Below are 22,981 nucleotides of genomic sequence, written 5' to 3' on the forward strand. Positions count from 1 at the left end.
CATTGCTAATTTTTTTTCTATATTTACTATTTCCCTTTCCAACTGCTCTGTTTCCTGATTATAGTCCTTCTTCATCTTGGTTACATAACTTATTATTTGCCCTCTAATGAATGCTTTCATTGCATCCCATAGTATAAACTTATCTTCCACTGATTCCGTATTTATTTCAAAATACATTTTTAATTGTTTTTCAATAAGTTCTCTAAAATCCTGCCTTTTAAGTAGCATGGGGTTTAATCTCCATCTATACATTCTTGGAGGGATGTCCTCTAGCTTTACTGTCAATATTAAGGGTGAATGGTCCGATAGTATTCTAGCTTTATATTCTGTTTTTCTTACTCTATCTTGCATACTAGCTGATAACAAAAATAGGTCTATTCTTGAGTATGTTTTATGTCTAGCCGAGTAATATGAATATTCCTTTTCTTTTGGGTTTTGTTTCCTCCATATATCCAAAAGTTGCATTTCTTGCATTGATTTAATTATAAATTTGGTTACTTTGTTCTTTCTGTTAATTTTTTCCCAGTTTTATCCATATTTGAATCCAAATTCAGGTTGAAATCCCCTCCTATTAGTATGTTCCCTTGCGTATTAGCTGCCTTCAAAAAGATATCTTGCATAAACTTTTGATCTTCTTCGTTAGGTGAATATACATTAAGTAGATTCCAAAACTCCGAATATATCTGACATTTTATCATTACATATCTCCCTGCTGGATCTATTATTTCCTCCTCTATTTTAAATGGCACATTTTTACTAATTAATATAGCCACTCCTCTTGCTTTTGAATTATACGATGCTGCTGTTACATGTCCTACCCAATCTCTCTTTAATTTCTTGTGCTCCAATTCAGTTAAGTGTGTTTCTTGGACAAATGCTATATCAATTTTTTATTTTTTCAGTAAATTTGGCAGTTTCTTCCTTTTAGTTTGGTTATGTATTCCATTAATATTTAAAGTCATATAGTTCAACGTAGCCATTTTATACTTTGTTTATCTTCCCTTTCCGTTTTTCCATCATTACCTTTCCTCCTTTTCCATTTCTGTTTTCTTATTTTAAACCCTTTATAAGACAACATTCCTAAAACATCAAACATTTTCCTTATTCTCCTATTTATAACTTCTTTAGCCCCAATCTCCCCTTCCCCTCCTGAGTTGTCCTTTATCCCTTGTCAGACAACCACATCTCCCCTCTCCATTTGGGTTTGCGAATTCACTCGCAAGCGTCAACTGATTTTGCAGTGACCGCTATTCCCCCCCACCCAGCCCCCCCCAGAAAAGATTTCACTTTTCATATGTAACAAAGGTCACTCTTTTAATTCCCTCTTTATTCTCTCTATTCCATTACCTTCCCTTATTAATTCTTGTCTATACTATCTATATTTTCCTCTAAGTACCGATACATTCACATATGCACATTATACCTATACGCTCTTATACCTCTTTACCCACATACATATCAATCGTGATCATTTTTACTCTCATTACACGTCTTCATCTCTCCGTCTATTTTGTAGTTGTTCTGCAAATTTTCGTGCTTCTTCTGGATCCGAGAATAGTCTGTTTTGTTGTCCTGGAATAAATATTTTCAATACCGCTGGATGCTTTAGTATAAATTTATACCCTTTCTTCCATAAAATCGCCTTTGCTGTATTGAACTCCTTTCTCTTCTTTAGGAGTTCAAAACTTATATCTGGATAAATGAAGATTTTTTGCCCTTTGTACTCCAGTGGCTTGTTGCCCTCTCTTACTTTTTCCATTGTCTTCTCCAGTATCTTTTCTCTTGTAGTATATCTTAGGAATTTTACTAAAATAGATCTTGGTTTTTGTTGTGGTTGTGGTTTAAAGGCCAATGCTCTATGTGCCCTTTCTATTTCCATTTCTTGCTGTAGTTCTGGACATCCTAGGATCCTAGGGATCCAATCTTTTATAAACTCCCTCATATTCTTGCCTTCTTCGTCTTCCTTAAGGCCCACTATCTTTATGTTATTTCTTCTGTTATAATTTTCCATTATATCTATTTTCTGAGCTAACAGTTCTTGTGTCTCTATAACTTTTTTATTAGATTCCTCTAATTTCTTTTTTAAGTCCTCTACCTCCATTTCTACTGCTGCTTCCCGCTCTTCCATCTTGTCCATTTTCTTTCCCATTTCTGTTAAGGTCATATCTATTTTATTCATTTTCTCTTCTGTGTTGTTTATTCTTCTTCTTAAATCATTAAATTCCTGTGTTTGCCATTCTTTAAATGACTCCATGTATTCTTTAATAAGAGAAAGTATATCCTTTATCTTGCCTTTCCCTTCTTCTTCTATTTCACTGTACTCTTCCTCTTCCTCTTCTTCTTCCTCTGGGTTGGCCATCTGTTGTTTGTTTGTTGCCCTTTTCTTCTCTTCTTTCTTGTTTCCATTGTCTTCTATGTTCTCTTCTTGCTGCAGGTGTTCTGCAGCTGTCGTTGACGGCTGTGGAGATCGACTCCCCAGCTGGTCACCCCTCCCGTCGGTGTTTTTTTTCATGCGTGGTTGCGCACTTTTACTCGGCTCAGCGAGTTATTTTTGTAGTCCAATTTCTACCGACCTGAGGGAGCGGGTTTCTCTCTCCACCGCGGGCCTCTTCGAACAGGTAAGGCCTTCTCCTTCTTCCTCTGTTGTCTTCTCTTCCTCTCTTCTTACCGTTGATTTTGATTTTTCTTTTTTGTCGCCATCTTCTTTCCACCTTTATACTCACTTTTCTTTAACTTTTATTTCTGTGCCTTTGTGTTTTCCTTTGTTTTTCCCGACTTTTCTGGAGAGGGCTGGAGTTCACCGTCCGGCCACTACTCCATCACGTGACTCCTCTCCATGACTTCATTTCTCAATGCCATCTTTGTAAGCGAAACTCAATCTGATCTTTCCCTGAAACAGCTGTACATTTCCTTGCTACAGCTAAAGCCAATCTCAAAAATGCCATTTGAAATTTATCTAATTTATGTTATAAAGCCATTTCAGTAAGGTCCCCAATTAAAAAGATCTAGAGAAAAATGTATTTTCAAAATCTCCTGCAAAAATGGCTCTTAATGGCCCAAAAGTCTTTAATCTTATCACATGCCCAAACTGAATGCAAAAATATACCCTTCTGCTCCTTGCATCAAAAACACAAATCTGAAGCACTCCATTTATATCGTTTCAAATGTTCAGGAGTTAAATATAATTGATGTATAAAGTTTTAAGTTACCAACCTATAACTAACTTTAACTAACTTTGTCAGAGTATCTTTATTAATCTTCCTCCAATTATCTATATCAAACTGAATCCCCAAATCTTCCTCCCATTTAAGTCGTGATTTATGCAAATCCCCCTTAGACATTTTCCGTTGTAATAATTTGTACATTTCTGAAATAAATGGGTTTCCCTCTTCATATATCCTGCCCGACCTGCTGAGGATTTCCAGACTTTCAGATTTCTGCACACAATCATATTTTAGCAAGAAATTCAATATTTAGAGTGAATAAATCAACCCTTCACCTTTTCCAATCTTTCGCCAGGAGATTCAGTGAGCCACAGCTTGGGGAGTTCGTCATTTTCTGACGGGGTGACGCGACCGTTCACATTTTCCTCTACAAAGAGAAAAAGTGTCTGGCTTGGTCAACATATTCCATTGGATGGAAACCATTCGGTTTAAGCAAGAAGAGGGGAAGACACAGGAACAAGAATTGGTCATGATCAATTTGGTTCAGTTTTGCAAATAAACCTTGGGTGACTCGATGGAACCCCTTAACCTGCCCGAAGCTCTTGCTCAACTGTATCTCAGCCTCAGTTACATCTTTAAGGAGGATGTGGTTACAAGAGAGAGTCCCAGATTTCACTTCTCTGAATGGTTCGGTTCCAACTTTAATTTAATGCCCTTTTTTGCCTCTCCCCTCTCAGTGGGTTGCAAGCCTTTGGAAACTGCTTCATCTGCCTTTGTGAAGAGGTGTTTTTGAACATTTTTGAGGCAGATTCAATAGTCATACAGGACCATGGATTTGCCGTTAAGAGTGATTAATAGGGGATTGACAAGGGCATGGAGGACGATCTTGTGCGCAGTTCCAGGCATCTAGCTACAGAAAGGTTGTCATTATGTTGGAAGAGGTGTACAAAAGATTCTCGAGGAGGTGACTGGGATAAATGGAGTTAGAAAAAGAGACTGGATAAGCTGTCACTTTATTGCTGAAGGGTAGGGGGCTGAGGGGTGCCTTACCAAACCATGAGGGGTATTGGTAAGGTGAATGGTCTTCTGTTGGAAGACTCTAAAACCAGCAGAGTTTAAGAGCCGTGAGGTAATCTACAAGACTCTGGTTCGACCACACTTGGAGTACCATGTCCAATTCTGATTGGCTCATTATAGGAAAGGCGTGGATGCGTTGGGAAGGGTGCAGAGGAGATTTACCAGGATGCTACTTGTTTTTGAGAGTATGAGCAGAGATTAAGGGAGCTGGGGCTTTACTCTTTGTAGAGAAGGAGGGTGAGAGGAGACATGATAGAGGCGTACAAGATAGGGTGAGGAATAGATAGAGTGTGTGGCTCCTTCCCAGGGCGCCACTGCTCAGTACAAGAGGGCACAGCTTTAAGGTAATGGGTGGGAAGTTCAAGGGAGATATTAGAGGAAGATTTTTTTAACCCAGAGAGTGGTTAGTGCTAGAAATGCACAACCTGGGTCAGTGATGGAGGCAGGCACATGGGTGAAATCCAAGAAATGACCAGACAAGCATATGGAGGAATTTAAAGTGGAGAGTGATGTGGGAACCAGGGTCTAAAGGTTGTCACCACATTGTGGGCCGAAGGGCCTGTACTGTTCAATGTTCTATAAAGACTTAAAGAACTGCGAGGCAAACTTGACCAGAAAGAAAGTGGTGGGTGTGTGGAACAAAGGAAGTGGCCAATGCAGGCACAATTGCAACGCTTCAAAGACATTTAGTCAGGTGCGCTGGAACGATTCAGAGTGATATGGATAAATTGTAGGCAAATGGGACTAGCTGGTTGGCATAAACTTGTTGTCTTGAATAACTGGTTTCCACGTTGTATAACTGTGACTCTCTTCCATAATAATCAAAGAGACAAATGGTTATCAGGAATCAGTGGGAAAATGAAGTCAATGGGAATGTAATTAAATGGTTTGACAGATCTACTCCCACTTCATTTATTGGTGAGATACTGAAACAGGGCAAGAAACACATTTATCTCCGAGGAAATAAAGTTCAAAAATAAATTACTTACTTGTTAATCTTAAACTTCCATGATAATTTTTCCTAAAAGTTACCTACTTATTTTGTAACAAGGTTAGATTGAGGGAAGAATCAAGACATTTACAAAACATCATGTAGGGCTGTAGATCAGCCATTCCCAACCTTTGTTTTTTGGCTGGGGGGCCCTTAAGACACTGCTCAAAGTTTATGGGCCCCCTTCCCAGGTTTAGCTATTTTTTTTCCGTGCTACTCTTCCGACTACATTAAAAAAAAATTAAAGACCGTGGTTTCCCCCCCCCCCACCCACCCTCACCAAATGTGCTGTGGCCCCCAGGACTGCGCCCACTGAGAATGGTTGGTGGAGATGACACCAGGTTACTTCTTCAAAAATAGGGCGTAAATCACAGCCATTGAAGGGAGAACAAAAACATATCAAGTAAGTGCTTAGTTACTCAGGATGGTTAATTAAAATTAAAGCATTTGAATACGACAGATAACATTAAATACTCTGGAGAGATTTGAAAATAAATTTTACAATTAGGGTGCTGCCAGATCTGCAAATGAGCAGTTGTAGGGGAAAGAGAACTTGTTACAAGCTTGGACATTGCATTATAGCATTGTCTGATCGCAAGTTCATGGAGAGGGTGCGAGGCAGGTGACCACCAGGAATTAAATCTTGCCTCAAAACAAACGTTTCTCTGACAGCATAGCTGCCTCTTGCATAGATTTCCTGTTAATGATGCTAATTTATAAAGAAAATTATGTTGTTGCTCAAATCAAGCAATTAAAATGAAACTTGACACAAGACCTTTGTTAATGCGATTGGATGAGCGACTTCAAATTTATCAGTGAATAAATTTACAAGACAAAACAGTTCACTCTAATTAAAAATTTTCTTCCTCCTTGGGGGATAAAATTATTAATTCAATTACAAGTGAGTCTCTTCATTTTCAGCCTTTAAAATAAGATCAATTATACCACCTGGAACTTGGCCTTCTTTGTTCCTGATATAATAATCTCAATATCTTAAAAACGGTCAAATTAGGGTAAAACACGCAAGTCTGCAGACATTGTGATCGAAGTAAAAACATGATGCTGGAGAAACTCAGCAGGTCAGACAGTGCCCTTTATACAGCAAAGATAAAGATACAGAACTGGCATTTCAGGCTTGAGTCCTTCATCAAGGTATGAAAAAAATGTACAGAAGTAAAACACAAAAGTCTGCGGACACCATGATTCAGGCACCCTGATGAAGGGCTCAAGCCCAAAATGTTTGTGATGTATCTTTATCTTTGCTGTATAATAGTTAAATTAGCGATGAGTTTATACATGAACATAATGTACAATTGCACTGATATTTGCAACACAGGTAAAATAAACTAACAATAGTGTAAATTAAATGACTAACCAGAAAAGATATCCGGCACCTAAGGGGGTTGGTAGATGCTAGGTAAGTGAATCTTCTGGTTGCTTGAGATTGCCTGTTTCTTTTCCTCCCCCCAACCCCCCACCGCCCCCCCCCCCCCCCACAACAGGGGTTGACCACTTGCTGGGGCAATTACACAGCCTTTACTGAAAAGTTCCCTGACCACACAAACTGCACCAGTTCACAACAACAGCTCCCACACTACATTCCGAAGGGGTGACTAGGTTTACACATTAAACTCTAGCCTTGTGAGAAATAGCCATACTTTGTAAACGAAATGTGGTTCATGTACAGGGTTGAGGTTTTTGATTGGGGAAAAGCTAGATTTGAGGAGATGCGAAAGGACGCAGGGTGTGCATTGGGACAATTTGTTTTATGGGCAGGATGTAGTAGAGAGATGGAAGTCTTTTAAAGATCAGATTTTGAGAGTGCAAAAGCTTTATGTTCCTGTTAAGTTAAAAGGAGGGGCAAAAGGTTTGAGAGAGCTGTGGTTTTCAAGGAATATTGGAAACTTGGTTCGAAGAAAAAGGGAGGCGTACATTAGATATAAGAAGCATGGAGTTAAGGAGATGTTTGAAAGATACATTGAATGTAAGAGGAATCTTTAGAGAGGAATTAGGAAAGCTAAAAGGTACGAGGAAACTATGGCAAGCAGGGTGAAAACTAATCCAAAAGAGTTCTACAAATATGTTAATGGTAAAAGGAAAGCTAGAGACAAAATTGGTCCCTTAGAAAATCAGAGCGGAAAACTGTGTGTGGAGCCTAGAGAAATGGGGGAGATATTGAACAGTTTCTTTTCTTCGGTATTCACTAAGGAGAAGGATATTGGGAGATGTGAGATAAAAAAAGCAAATTGGGTAAATATGGGGAATATAGAGATTACAAAAGGTGTAGTTTTAGGGCTTTTGAAGAATATAAAGGTGGATAAGTCTCCGGGACCAGACGGGATCTTCCCCAGGACATTGAGAGAAGTGAAGGAGGAAATAGCAGAGGCTCTGGCGGTAATTTTCCAAATGTCATTAGATATGGGGATAGTGCCGGAGGATTGGCGCATTGCGCATGTGGTTCCGTTATTTAAAAAGGGTTCAAGGAGGAAGCCTGGCAACTATCGGCCTGTAAGTTTGACGTCTGTGGTAGGTAAATTAATGGAGAAAATTCTTAGAGATAGTACTTATAAATATCTGGATAGACAGGGTCTGATCAGGAGCACTCAACATGGATTTGTGGGAGGAAGGTCATGTTTGACCAATCTGATTGAATTTTTTGAAGAGGTGACTAGGAATGTGGATGAGGGTAGCGCAGTGCATGCTGTCTATATGGACTTCAGTAAGGCCTTCAATAAGGTACCACATGGAAGGTTAGTTAGGAAGGTGCAGTCTTTAGGTATAAATTTTGAGATAGTCAAATGGATTGAACATTGGCTGAAAGGGAGAGGCCAGAGAGTGGTAGTGGGTAATTGTCTGTCAGGTTGGAGGCCGGTGACCAGTGGTGTGCCTCAAGGATCTGTATTGGGCCCATTGTTGTTCGTTATATACATTAATGATCTAGATGATGGGGTGGTGAATTGGATTAGTAAATATGCAGACGATACTAAGATAGGTGGAATAGTGGATAATGAAGAAGGTTTTCAAGGATTGCAGAGGGATTTGGGCTGCTTAGAAAAGTGGGCTGAAAAATGGCAGATGGAATTTAATGCTGATAAGTGTGAGGTGCTTCATTTTGGTAAGAAGAATCAGAATAGGACATACGTGGTAAATGGGAGAGCATTGATGAATACAGAAGAGGAGAAAGATTTAGGAGTAACGGTACATCGTTCCCTGAAGGTAGAAACTCATGTGAATAGGGTGGTGAAGAAGGCTTTTAGTATGCTGGCCTTTATCAATCATTGCATGGAATATAGGAGTTGGGAGGTGATGTTGAAATTGTATAAGACGTTGGTGCGGCCTAATTTGGAGTTCTGTGTGCAGTTCTGGTCGCCTAATTATAGGAAGGATATAAACAGAGTGGAGAGAGTGCAGAGAAGGTTTACCAGAATGTTACCTGGGTTTAAGCATCTAGAGTATAGGGAGAGATTGGACAGATTAGGTCTTTATTCTTTGGAGCGTAGAAGGTTGAGAGGGGATTTGATAGAAGTATTTAAGATTATGAAAGGGATAGACAGAGTGGATGTGGATAGACTATTTCCGTTAAGAGGAGGAAAGATTAAAACAAGAGGACATGAGTTAAGAATTAAGGGGCAGAGGTTTAGAGGTAACATGAGGGGGAACTTCTTTACTCAGAGAGTGGTAGCCATGTGGAATGAGCTTCCGGGAGAAATAGTGGCGGCGGAGTTAATTGTATTATTTAAGAAAAGGTTGGACAGGTATATGGATGAGAAGAAGATGGAGGGTTATGAGCATTGTGCAGGGAGGTGGGACTAGAAAGGGGTGTTTGGTTCAGTGCGGACTAGAAGGGCCTAATGGCCTGTTTCCGTGCTGTAATTGTTATGTTATGTTACTTCTCAACTCCCTCCTGCTCCTTCTTCACTCCCCACCTTTTTGTTTGGGCACCTGCCTGCTTTTTCCCTCATCCCTTGAAATCTCCCCCGGCTGCTTTACAAGATATAGGAGCAGAAGGAGGCCCATTGACTCCTCCCACATAGTCCCACTCCCAGGCCTTCTACCCGAAACCCATGATGCCCTGACTAATCAAATACCTCTCAATCTCTGCCTTAAATACACCCAACGAACTCGCTTCCATGGCCACCTGTGGCTAATGACATTTCTCCGCACTTCTGTTTTAAATTGACGCCCTTTTATCCTGAGGTTGTGCCCTCTGGTCCTAGATTCCCCAACCATGGGAAACACCCTTACCACATCTACTCTGTCCAGGCCTTACAGCATTCGAAATGTCCCCCCCCCCACCTTTTTATTCAGTTGCCTGCCTGCTTTTTGCTCATACCTTGACAAAGGGCCCAGGCCCAAAACATTGGCTACCATTTGCTTCCTATAGATTAGGCGTGGCCTGCTGAGTTTCTCCAGCATCTTTGCGTATTTCACTTCAACCACAGTGACTTCAGACTTCCCTAATCTTCCTTGGCTCAAAAGAAGACCACTCAGGTTAAGCAGGAGAAACACTATATTTGAAGGGAACATCCATGAAGTTCTGATCAGAACAGTCACTAGTTGGCCCTCATCCCAGCAAGCCCCTTACCTTCCTGTGAGAGGGTGGTAGAAGGGAGAGCTTTCTCCTTCTGATGAGAGACTGTTGCCGATTTCAGTGTACCCGTGACACGTAGTAACCTTCTTGTACAAATCTCCTCTGAAACCTATCAAATTACCCATGGGTAAAATAGAAAAACAATTCTAATTTTTTTTACTTTAACTGAGAAAAGATAATTTCACTCAAACTTTTTAAAAAATATTTTATTTTAGTTTTCACAGACTTACAAAATCCAATAAACAAAGCCATCCATGTATCCAAAGTGTTAAATTATTCTGAGTCAGGGCATTTTGGGGGAATATCCCCACTTCTATCCAATACCTTGATTTAACCTTTTCCACGTCTGAAGTACATCTTTTAGGATGGGGTTATCATTTTCTCCAAGAGTAGTTTTACATCCCATTGAGTTCTTCAGCCATTCCTTCACCTAATGAACACAGCCCAATCTGCGTCCACGCTGGGGCCCTCCTCTCCCTCAAATAGCGAGGCGATAAATCTCGCTTGGGATGTCCAATAATACTTTTTAAAGTCAAGTCATTTTAAACCCCCCAATTTATTTATCTTTTCCATGGAGATTCTACCTACTTTCCCATTCCACAGAAAAAAACCCAAAGCGGTGCAATGGGTAACGACTGGAAAAGATATTGAAGCTTTGGCATCACTTTCATTTTGACACCTCCTCTTCTTCTGATTTCTCAGATAGTCTGTCTTCCTATTCTCACCACTAAAGTACAGTTAAAGGACTTCTACAGCCCAGTCTTACCTTTTGAATACCTGTGGTTGACGGACTTTCAAAGGCTCTGTCATCACACTGGTTGGTCCGAGATGGGGTCTGAAAACAAAGAAGAAACTATTCACTGCCATTTAAAAACTGTCCACTACCAGCTAGGAAAATTTCAGAATACAGTATGAGCCGTTGTATAGGACAACCTTAATTGAAACCGTCAGTGCTGGTTTTGAGTGATACCCTTTGTATAAGACGAACCCCAGAAAAATGTCACTTGCCACTGACCAGTGAATGCTGTTAAAAAGAAATCACAATATTTTAATTAACAAATTATCATTTAAAGGTTTAAATTTTATTTGCATATTTTAAAATAAGCCACTGTCAGCTCCTGTAACTGGCCGTTTAAAGCCTATAGAGACAACAGCAGTCGGACCCCAAGGGGGGAGCGCTGAGACTTCGCAAAGAACTAACAGAACATGCACGAGGTTGCGTCGGAGCCGGCAGGAAGATGGCAGTGATGCTGAGACTTGGGCAAGAGAAGAATTTTAGACCTGGCGTATAGGACGGCCCTGATTTTAAGGTGAAATTTTAAAGTTTAGCAGCATCCTATGCAATGATGTATACGGTAATACAATTCATCATCAGACCTACTGTCCTTATTACCAACAACTTTGTATCTGAGCTAACTGTTGCACAAAATTAACGTGCAAATGAAAGAAGCCTTGAATAGTCCAGGAACTAATGCTGTTAGATTCTATTGTGAATTAATCACTTGGCCTCTCCTATCCCACGGCAATGAAGACAGTTTACTTTAGCTGTGATAATAAGGGTTTTTTTCTCTCTATTGCAGTCAATTTGTTTATATTTATTTGTTTACACATGTACATTGAGTAGATTTGGCACTGCCAGTAAGTGGTCATTCTGCCCGGCCCGCAGGAAAAAGAATCTCAGGGTTGTATGTGATGTATGTAATCTGACAACAAATCGGGCAGGGGTGGGAGGGGAAAGCGCGCGTGTGGGGGAGACAGAAAGCGCGCGTGTGGGGGAGAGAGAAAGCGCGCGTGTGGGGGAGAGAGAAAGCGCGCGTGTGGGGGAGAGAGAAAGCGCGCGTGTGGGGGAGAGAGAAAGCGCGCGTGTGGGGGAGAGAGAAAGCGCGCGTGTGGGGGAGAGAGAAAGCGCGCGTGTGGGGGAGAGAGAAAGCGCGCGTGTGGGGGAGAGAGAAAGCGCGCGTGTGGGGGAGAGAGAAAGCGCGCGTGTGGGGGAGAGAGAAAGCGCGCGTGTGGGGGAGAGAGAAAGCGCGCGTGTGGGGGAGAGAGAAAGCGCGCGTGTGGGGGAGAGAGAAAGCGCGCGTGTGGGGGAGAGAGAAAGCGCGCGTGTGGGGGAGAGAGAAAGCGCGCGTGTGGGGGAGAGAGAAAGCGCGCGTGTGGGGGAGAGAGAAAGCGCGCGTGTGGGGGAGAGAGAAAGCGCGCGTGTGGGGGAGAGAGAAAGCGCGCGTGTGGGGGAGAGAGAAAGCGCGCGTGTGGGGGAGAGAGAAAGCGCGCGTGTGGGGGAGAGAGAAAGCGCGCGTGTGGGGGAGAGAGAAAGCGCGCGTGTGGGGGAGAGAGAAAGCGCGCGTGTGGGGGAGAGAGAAAGCGCGCGTGTGGGGGAGAGAGAAAGCGCGCGTGTGGGGGAGAGAGAAAGCGCGCGTGTGGGGGAGAGAGAGAAAGCGCGCGTGTGAGAGAGAGAAAGTGTGTGTGCGTGTGAGAGAGAGAAAGTGTGTGTGCGTGTGAGAGAGAGAAAGTGAGTGTGCGTGTGAGAGAGAGAAAGTGTTGTGCGTGTGAGAGAGAGAAAGTGTTGTGCGTGTGAGAGAGAGAAAGTGTTGTGCGTGTGAGAGAGAGAAAGTGTTGTGCGTGTGAGAGAGAGAAAGTGTTGTGCGTGTGAGAGAGAGAAAGTGTTGTGCGTGTGAGAGAGAGAAAGTGTTGTGCGTCTGCGAGAGAGAAAGTGTTGTGCGTCTGCGAGAGAGAAAGTGTTGTGCGTGTGAGAGAGAGAAAGTGTGTGTGCGTGTGGGAGAGAGAAAGTGTGTGTGCGTGTGGGAGAGAGAAAGTGTGTGTGCGTGTGGGAGAGAGAAAGTGTGTGTGTGTGGGAGAGAGAAAGTGTGTGTGTGGGAGAAAGTGTGTGTGTGTGGGAGAGAGAAAGTGTGTGTGTGTGGGAGAGAGAAAGTGTGTGTGTGTGGGAGAGAGAAAGTGTGTGTGTGTGTGGGAGAGAGAAAGTGTGTGTGTGTGTGGGAGAGAGAAAGTGTGTGTGTGGGAGAGAGAAAGTGTGTGTGTGGGAGAGAGAAAGTGTGTGTGTGGGAGAGAGAAAGTGTGTGTGTGGGAGAGAGAAAGTGTGTGTGTGGGAGAGAGAAAGTGTGTGTGTGGGAGAGAGAAAGTGTGTGTGTGGGAGAGAGAAAGTGTGTGTGTGGGAGAGAGAAAGTGTGTGTGTGGGAGAGAGAAAGTGTGTGTGTGGGAGAGAGAAAGTGTGTGTGTGTGTGTGGGAGAGAGAGTGTGTGTGTGTGGGAGAGAGAAAGTGTGTGTGTGTGTGGGAGAGAGAAAGTGTGTGTGTGTGTGGGAGAGAGAAAGTGTGTGTGTGTGTGGGAGAGAGAAAGTGTGTGTGTGTGTGGGAGAGAGAAAGTGTGTGTGTGGGAGAGAGAAAGTGTGTGTGTGTGTGGGAGAGAGAAAGTGTGTGTGTGTGTGGGAGAGAGAAAGTGTGTGTGTGTGTGGGAGAGAGAAAGTGTGTGTGTGTGGGAGAGAGAAAGTGTGTGTGTGTGGGAGAGAGAAAGTGTGTGTGTGGGAGAGAGAAAGTGTGTGTGTGGGTGAGAGAAAGTGTGTGGGTGAGAGAAAGTGTGTGGGTGAGATAAAGTGTGTGGGAGAGAGAAAGTGTGTGGGAGAGAGAAAGTGTGTGGGAGAGAGAAAGTGTGTGGGAGAGAGAAAGTGTGTGGGAGAGAGAAAGTGTGTGGGAGAGAGAAAGTGTGTGGGAGAGAGAAAGTGTGTGGGAGAGAGAAAGTGTGTGGGAGAGAGAAAGTGTGTGGGAGAGAGAAAGTGTGTGGGAGAGAGAAAGTGTGTGGGAGAGAGAAAGTGTGTGGGAGAGAGAAAGTGTGTGGGAGAGAGAAAGTGTGTGGGAGAGAGAAAGTGTGTGGGAGAGAGAAAGTGTGTGGGAGAGAGAAAGTGTGTGGGAGAGAGAAAGTGTGTGGGAGAGAGAAAGTGTGTGGGAGAGAGAAAGTGTGTGGGAGAGAGAAAGTGTGTGGGAGAGAGAAAGTGTGTGGGAGAGAGAAAGTGTGTGGGAGAGAGAAAGTGTGTGGGAGAGAGAAAGTGTGTGGGTGAGAGAAAGTGTGTGTGTGAGAGAGAGAAAGTGTGTGTGAGAGAGAGAAAGTGTGTGTGTGAGAGAGAGAAAGTATGTGTGTGAGAGAGAGAAAGTGTGTGTGTGAGAGAGAGAAAGTGTGTGTGTGTGAGAGAGAAAGTGTGTGTGTGAGAGAGAGAAAGTGTGTGTGTGTGTGGGGGGGAGAGAGAGAAAGTGTGTGTGTGTGTGTGGGGGGGAGAGAGAGAAAGTGTGTGTGTGTGGGGGGGAGAGAGAAAGTGTGTGGGAGAGAGAAAGTGTGTGGGAGAGAGAAAGTGTGTGGGAGAGAGAAAGTGTGTGGGAGAGAGAAAGTGTGTGGGAGAGAGAAAGTGTGTGGGAGAGAGAAAGTGTGTGGGAGAGAGAAAGTGTGTGGGAGAGAGAAAGTGTGTGGGAGAGAGAAAGTGTGTGGGAGAGAGAAAGTGTGTGTGTGTGGGAGAGAGAAAGTGTGTGTGTGTGGGAGAGAGAAAGAGTGTGTGTGTGGGAGAGAGAAAGAGTGTGTGTGTGTGTGGGAGAAAGTGTGTGTGTGTGGGAGAAAGTGTGTGTGTGTGGGAGAAAGTGTGTGTGTGGGAGAAAGTGTGTGTGTGTGGGAGAAAGTGTGTGTGTATGGGAGAGAGAAAGTGTGTATGTGTGGGAGAGAGTGTGAGTGTGAGGGATAGAGAAATTGTGCGTTTGTGTGTGTGTGTGGGAGAGAGAACGTGTGTGTGTGTGTGTGTGTGTGTGTGTGTGTGTGTGTGTGTGTGTGTGTGTGTGTGTGTGTGTGTGTGTGTGTATATACATGAACCCAAGCACAACAGGTTAGGAAATGAATTAAACAATGGGCTGTTGCAAAAACACATTACTGGAGAAACTTAGCAGGTCAAAAAGTCTCCTTTATAATCGCAAAGTAAAAAATACATAACCGATGTTTCTGTACTTTCATCAAGGTACAGAAAAATACCCACAGGTGTCCGAACAAAAGAGAAAGGGTGGGGGAGGTGTGGTCGCAAAGGCAGGAGGGATGGCTTGGTGAAGGGAGGAGGGAGAATTAGAAAGGACAGGAGGGTCTGACTCTAGTCAGAGAAGGGTTTAACCTTGCAGCTCAGCAGACTTCAATGACAGGTGATTCCAAGCTCAATCCTAGCGATCATCAAGGATCCACACCACCCAGAACATGTGCTGATCTCACTGCTGCAAACAAGAGGTATAGATACCACAAGACTTGCCCCACCAGGTTCAAAGTCAGCTGCTACCCTTCTACCATCAGACTCCTCAACAACAAACTCAATCAGCGATTCATTTAAGGACCCTGACTTGTGCAGCTGTTCCTGAACCTAGTGGGGCGAGTCTTGTGGCATCTTTCCTGATGGCAGTCGCGAGAACAGAGCGTGTGCTGGCTGGCTGGCTGGTGTGGGTCATTGATGATCGCTGCTGCTCTCTGACAGCAGCGTCCCCCCATAGATGCTCTCAACACTGATTAGGGTTTTGCCTACGATGTCCTGGGCAGGACTTTACGCTCAGGGGTATTGGTATCCCCGTACCAGACCGTGATGCACCCAGTCAGCACACATTCCACCGAACATCTATAGACGTTTGCCAGCTCATACCAAACCTCTGTAAACTCCTGAGGAAGTCGAGGTGCTGACATATTTTCTTCATGAAACTATTAATGTGTTGGGTCCAGATGGCGACTCCCAAGAACTTAAAATTTGCTCATCCTCTGCACCTCCAATCCCCCAATGATCACGGAATCGAACACCTCTGGTTTTCCCTTCCTGAAGTCAGCAATCAGCTCCTTGGTTTTGGTGACATTGAGTGCGAGGTTGTTTGTGCATCATTTAGCCAAGTTTTAAATCCCACTCCCCCTCCCCATTTACTGACTCATCATCCTGTTTTTATGCAACCCCACTACTGTGGTATCATCAGCAAATTTGCAGATGGTGCTGTTGTCTTACCGAACCACAGGGTCGTACATGAAGAGTGGTACAGCATGAAACATGTTCCAAGAGGTAAAAACCTCCAAAGAGATTAAACCTCCAAGTGTTAAAGTCAGGCCACGCAGTAATAAAACAAACTGCAGAACCAATTAAGCATACAACGATTTCTTTATTTAACCTTGGTAAAGCTAGCAGGAGTGAGTGGTGATGAAAGAGTTTAGTAACTCGCTCTCTGCACTGAACCCCACTCAAGGCATCATAGTGGTCATCGTACTTTTATACACCTTTGGTCTGCGTGAGACCCTTACAAATTCCGCACATCTGGCGATTTTGTGCTTACAGTAACATGTCACCCTGTGGTGTCTGCAACCATGGCTGGGAAATGTCAAGGTGCCCTTTACTCAAGGTGTATTGACAGTCTTCTGGAGTTGATTACTATCTCACTACAGCACAGGGAAGGTCATGTTTAGAAGGCTCCCACCACCTTACAGGCAATTACTGTATTTTATCACCTAATTCATTAACCCTTTAAGCATATTCGTTAAATTTATTCTTTCACACAAGGGCCGAGCTTGACAGGGAGGTATGATAGAAATATCAGCAAAAGGCATTAGAAGTCTACTTCTTCTCAAATTTCAACTGACCCTGCCAAAGATCAAATCCTCCTTCAACTGACCCACTTAACAATTGTCCGAACATTTTATTGGTAGGTCACTTCACATGATGGCCGCCCTTTGGGGATAAAAACAACAGATTTCCATCAGTATGTTTTACACATGCATGGCTCAGATTTGAACCTGACTCAGGTGCAATCTGGGTGGAGTTTGCACACTCTCCCTACGATTGCTTGGATTTGCCTCCAGTGCTCTGGTTTCAACACAACATCCAAAGGTCAATGATATGGTCAATGTAAATCACTCCAAGTGCTGGCAGGGTGGTAGGAACATCAGGATGGAGTTCTTCAGAGAAACAAGTGAGGAAACAGCATTGCCATGGGCTGAACCGACTTTATGTTGTAAGAAAAGATAAAAATATGTTGGATTATGAAAATTCGTTAAATTCAGAACAGCCACGAGCTTCATTGTTAACAAACCTGTTCAACTTTCTTGGACATACTTCTTGTCATTGGTTTACTCTGCAAGGCATGAACCTGAGATACAAACCAAAACAGAACTTGGGTAACTATTTTATGGTCACAAATCAAGTTTATCATCATCTGATTGCAAAAGTTCAACCTGATGAAACAGCATCCTCCGATCCTCGGTGAAAAACACGCAGACACACACCCAGACATAAAACACATGCAGGACAAGTATTTATCTATACAAATAAATAAATAAATATTGTTTCATAAATATGAGCATCTCGGATGGTAAATGTGAGCAGTTCCTTAGGTCATTCAGCGTTCTCATTCCTGTATCTCTTTCCCAACTGAAGTAGCTAGATGTGGGTCCTCAATAATTTTGCACGCCTCTTCAGTCAATAATCCCATTAGATCATAACAACGGAGAGAGGGAGACCCCAGTGATCCTCTCTGCCACTCTTGAGGACCTGTGGATCGACCTCCGATCTATTTCTCTGGAGCAACCATACCACACTGTGATGCAGCCGGCCAGGACGCTCTTGATAGAGCTCCTGTAGAAGGTTGACAAGATCTTGCCCGCTATAGTCTTCTCAGGGAGTGCAGTCTTGGTGCGCCTTCCTAACAAGTGAGGAGTGTTGTGCTTCCAGGATAGGTCACTGGTTAAATGGACTCCAATTAACTTTGTAATTAAGAGCGGCATGGTTGGCGTAGCGGTTAGCGCAACACCTTTACAGAACCCGCGATCAGGCCTGGGTTCAAACCCCACACTGTCTATAAGGAGTTTGTACGTTCTCCCCATGTCTATGTGGGTTTTCCCCGGGGGAACCAGTTTCCTCCCACCCTTCAAAACATATCAGGGGTCTAGGTTAATTGGGTGTAAATTGGGCAGCATAGACTGTATGTCGAAATTTAAAATTTAATTAATCTCCTCACCATCTCGCAATGGTCTCTCTACTTCCACCCCCCCCCCCCCCATTCTCCTCAATTCTAATCAGTACAGGCCAAGAGCAGTCAAATGTTCCCCACATGATAACCCTTTCAATTCCAGAATCGTCCTTGTTAACCTCCTCTGAATCCTCTCCAACGTCAGCACATCCTTTCTTAAATAAAGAGCCCAAAACTGCTCGTAATTTTCCAAGTTGAAGCCTCACCAGGGCCTTGCCATCACATCCCTGCTCTTGTATCCAATTCCTCTTGAAAGGAATGCCAGCATTTGAATGGGAGGGCCTCACTAACAATTTGGGATCAGCACTGAATGTCAAGCTTGCTTGAAACGTGTTTATCCCCGATTAACTTTTAAGGCATCCCACTCGCTCTCTCAATGCTGGACAACTACGTTATCTGCCACTCAGTAGTAATAAGCTTTCTGCCACTGGAGGCCCTCATTGAGCTACACAAATCGTGTACATCTCAGAGGCAAATGTAATGAATTCAATTTCAAACTGCAAGGTGAAAACTCTCCCTGTACATTGAGGGGAGGGTGGAGGGGGGGGAGTACTCGGGGCAGTGGATGTTCTAGCACTCCTTTGGCACCAAAAACAATGGAAAGGTTTTGGCCTGAAATGTACTTTTCCTTGCACTGATGCCGCTCAACCCACTGCCGTCCTCTGGCGCATGGTTGTTGAGCTTCCAACTCTCGCTCACCCTGTGAAGAATCTGTTGCCACGGGCAGCTGTGGAGGCCAAGTCATTGGGTGTATTTAAGGCAGAGATTGACAGGTTCTTGATTAATCAGGGCATCAAAGGTTTTGGGGAGAAGGCCGGGCAGTGGGGCTGAGAGGGAGATCAGCTCATGATTAAATGGCAGGGCAGAGTCAATGGGCTGATCTTGTGCCCTTATGGTGTTACTCCCATATTAGAACTGAGTGTAGTGATTTAGCTAGAATTTATGGGCTTGAGGATAAAATAACTATTTCAAATTTATGTATTTTATTACCTATTATTTTAGTTTTTAAAATTAATTTCCTCAATTTTTTTTGCAGGTTGCTTGAATTCCGGATACCAGAGGATTTTACTGTAGATACATTCTGAGTTAAACGTCCCCTTCCTCCATACTGGAACCTGGACTGAAAGCTGCTCCTCAACACTTTGGACTCTGGCCATTTTTGACCTTTCATAATGTTTACTCCGGAGTGGGTCCATAGTACAAACCAGCTCATGGTTGGGTTTAAAACCAGTCCCCAAAAACCAGAGCACGTAGCATATTGTGGCTCTCAACCTTTTTCTTCCCACTCACATCCCACTTTAAGTTATCCCTAGGCCATCGGTGTTCTGCGATTAGTAAGGGGTTGCTTAAGGTGGGACGTGAGTGGGAAGGGAAGGTTGAGAACCACTGCTCTAGACCCAATTGTTACTGAAATATTTTGCTTGAGAAAAATTGTCATTGGCCCATTTCCTTTGGAGTTCTGAAATCATGCACATAACGAGACAATGAGGGATGATTAAAACAGTGGTTTTCAAACCTTTTTCTTTCCGCCTATATATCAACTTGAGCAATCCCTCACTAATCACAGAGCACTTATGCCAGAGTGAATACTTAAAGTGAGATGTGGGTGGAAAAAAACCACTGGAGTATAGTTGGCAGTCCCTGAAAAGAGGGATACAGAGTACAAAGGGTTAAAGAACCACATCAGTTGTGGCGTCACCCAATAACAGCTGCTCCCATTAAACTCCCCCTCTCCCATTTTAGTACTTTCCCCAGAAGGATTACCCACAAAATTGCTGAAAACGAGGAATTGTGAAGACTATTCCCAAAATGTTCTCCCACTAGAACTCCGATCACCTGTGCAGTTCAAGAGGGCAGCAATGCAGAAGGCCACCTTTCCAATAACGCAAATTAACCAGAGTTTGAACCCAGGTTAGTCTGCACCACACGCGTTGACATTACCTGCTGTGCTTTAGGCAAATCATCCAAATGTGCTGTTTGATCAATGGCGCTCACAGAAACTCTGTTGCGCAGAGAGAGCCTTTTGGTTGCCTGAACGGAAAGAAACATATTTTAATGTAACAGGCAGCAAGACGGATGTGCAAGTCAATCACATTACAAACAAATCTCCTTGACCACAAAATGGTGAGCAGTGGGGAAGTAGGGGGACGGGGGGGGGGGTTTGGAGGAGAAGGAAGAGGAGCACAGTCCCACAGGCACAAGGTGGATTTATTGTGGGTAATTGACCCACTCGTCTACTTCCCTGCCCAATTGCAATATCCAATAATCAATTTCCATTTCCCCCCCCCATAATATCTCAAAAAATATACTGTACAACCGAGTAGCCACTACTTCCTGAGATAGGGAATTCCAAAGAATCACTATTCTCTGCAAAGAAATCCCCGTCTTAAACAGATGATGTCTTTATTCTAGATTTCTAACATTCTCTCCATTACTAATGTCAGGCTTACTGATCCATAACTCCCATAGAACCTTACAGCACAGCAAACAGGCCCTTTGGCCTTTCTAGTCTGTGCTGAACTATTATTCTGCTGAGTCCCTCTGACCTGCACCCAGTTCATAGTCCTCCATACCCCTCCCATGCATGTATCTGTCCAAATTTTTCTTACGTTAAAATTGAGCCCACATTCACTACTTCAGCTGCCAGCTCGTTCCACACTCCCAACATGAAGAAATTCACCCTAATGTTCCCCCTAAACTTCTCCCTTTAACCCATATCCTCTGGTTTGCATCTCACCTAAACTCTGTCCCCCTCATAATTTTGTATATCTCGATCAAATCCCGCCCCTCATTCTTCAACACATCGGGGGTTAAAGTTCTAACCTGTTTAACCTTTCCCTTGAACTCAGTTCCTGAAGTCCGGGAAACATCCTAGAAAATCTCATCTGCACTCTTTCGATCTTATTGATATCTTTCCTGTAGTTCGGTGACCAAAACTGAACACAATACTGCAAATTTGGACTCACCAATGTCTTGTACAACTTTACAACATCCCCACTCCGATATTCGATCCACTAATTTATGAAGCCCAATATGAAAAATGATTCTCTTTACGACCCTATTGGCGACGCCATTTTCAGGAATTATGCATCACTATTCCCAGATACCTGTGTTCTACCGCACTCCTCAGTGCCCGACCATTTACTGTGCATGTCCAACTTTGGTATGTCCTTCCAAAATGCAACACCTCACACTTGTCTGCATTAAATTCCTTCTGCCATTTTTCCTTCTGGTCCAAGTCCCTCTGCAAGCTTCGAAAACCTTCTTCGCGGTCAACAACATCTCCAATCTTAATGTCATCTGCAAACTTGCTGATCCAATTTACCACATGATCATCTATATCATTGATATAGACAACAAACAATGAATCCAGCACTAATCTTTGAGGCACAACATGAGTCGCAGGCCTCTTATCATCCACCACCAGTCTCTGGTTTCTCCCATAAAGCTAATGTCAAATACAGTTTACTGCCTCACCTTCCTGACTTACCTCCCAAATGTGTCCTTGTCAGAGGCCCTCCTAAAGTTCATGTAAACAACATCCATAACTTTGCTGGTAACTTCCTTGGAAAACGTTTAAGATTTGTTTCACTATCTCTAATTGGTCTCTAGCTTTCCAAATGCTTATATATGGGATATTTTAGAAAATATTCGAATAACTTATCTACTGCAAATGTCAGGCTCACCAACCAGTAATTTCCTGGATTTTTTTTTGGGCATATAAACAACGGAACAATACGAACTACCCTCCAATCTTGTATATAAAGGACACTGCTTGATGGGCTGAGTTTCCCTGCCATCTACCCAAATAAACCGCACCCCCCCATGTCTTGTTTATAAAGGACTCTGCTTGACCGGCTGATTTTCTCCAGCCTTGTATTCCACCCCCTCTCCACCCCATGTCTTGTGTATAAAGGAGACTGTTTCACGGGCTGTGTTTCTCCACTATCTACTGCATTAAACCCCACCCCCACCCCCATATCTTGTATATAAAGCACATTTCTTGACCTGCTGAGATTTTCCACCAACTATCCCCTTAAACCCAACACCCTCCCCCCACCGTGTCTTGTATATAAAGGACACTGCTTGACCTGCTGAGTTTCTCTACCATCTACCCCATTAACCCCACCGACCTGCTCTTTCTCCACCATCTAGCCAATAAACCCCCCTCCCGTGTCTTGTATATAAAGGACAAGTCTTAACCTGCTGAGTTTCTCCACCATCTACACCCTTAAATCCTCGGTTGAAAAAGGCTCCACATCAATGCAGGTGGTTGGCCTTTGCAAGCGAGTTGCAGTGCACGTGGAGCTCGGCCACACCACAGGCAAACCTTTAAAACCCAAGCCGCAGAAGTTTGCAAAACGACCGAGATACTCACCATCTTGTGCAGCACACGTTGCCTGACGATGACCTCGAGTCAAGGGTCAGAGGGCTTCATTCCCCCACACCGCCGCTCCCGTCTCTTCTCACCCACCAACGGGCCACCACCATCTTTGTTGGGGGCACGCTGATTTAACGTTGGCCTCCGCCATCTTTGATGAGGGCGAGTTGATTTTTAACGCTTGACTTCGCCATCTTCGTTGGATGCGAGCTCGTTCAAGGCTTGCCTCCCGCCATCCTTGTTGGGGAAGTGTTGATTTGACGCTTGACCCGCCATCTTGGTTGGGAGCGAACTGGTTCAACGCTCCTCCTCCCGCCATCTTTGTTGGGGGCGAACTGCTTTGACGTTTGCATCCGCCATCTTTGTTGGGGGCGGACTGAGTTAACGTGTGCGCGACACCGGGAGTTTTTATTTTATTTTTTTAATTTTTATTTGCCCTGGCCCTGGCTCTTCAATGCCTCATAAACAATTGTTTATGACTGACTTCAGTGTCAAGTGGCGCCTCTTAGGGACGGGAGGACCAAGTGGACTTTACAGTACCTTCTCTCTGTGGGAGTCCCTGGATATTTTTAACCAAATAAATGGGCCCAATAATCCTCAAAGCATTTTAAACGGGGAATATAAATAATAATCTAATACACCTGGGCAGCATCATGGTGTTGGCTGTGGTGCCCAAACTGTGGCACAGGCCCTGTGTGGTACCTCAGGTTTGTTGTCATCTGACTATATAATTAGTAGGTGCTTTTCAGTAGCC

General features: G+C 43.7%; 1 protein-coding gene across 4 annotated transcripts in view; it reads right to left on the reverse strand.

The window, feature by feature from the left end:
- The window catches only part of LOC138754898 (uncharacterized), a 92,672-nt gene extending 70,102 nt beyond the window's left edge, over positions 1-22,570 (reverse strand). Inside the window, exons 1-6 of one of the 4 annotated variants that reach the window (XM_069919866.1) lie at positions 22,225-22,570; positions 19,788-19,877; positions 16,911-16,967; positions 10,590-10,658; positions 9,818-9,932; positions 3,500-3,591 (exon numbers count right to left, since the gene is read on the reverse strand). In XM_069919866.1, the coding sequence (XP_069775967.1) occupies positions 3,500-3,591; positions 9,818-9,932; positions 10,590-10,658; positions 16,911-16,967; positions 19,788-19,877; positions 22,225-22,227 (426 nt within the window). In that variant the 5' untranslated portion in view covers positions 22,228-22,570. Of the gene's footprint in view, positions 1-3,499; positions 3,592-9,817; positions 9,933-10,589; positions 10,677-16,910; positions 16,968-19,787; positions 19,878-22,224 lie in introns of all 4 variants that reach the window. The other 3 variants (XM_069919864.1, XM_069919865.1, XM_069919867.1) reach the window with 3 other exon arrangements.
- Positions 22,571-22,981: the final 411 nt, after the last annotated feature.

This window comes from Narcine bancroftii, chromosome 2 (assembly GCF_036971445.1).
Source record: "Narcine bancroftii isolate sNarBan1 chromosome 2, sNarBan1.hap1, whole genome shotgun sequence".
In the NCBI taxonomy this organism is placed as follows: domain Eukaryota; kingdom Metazoa; phylum Chordata; class Chondrichthyes; order Torpediniformes; family Narcinidae; genus Narcine; species Narcine bancroftii.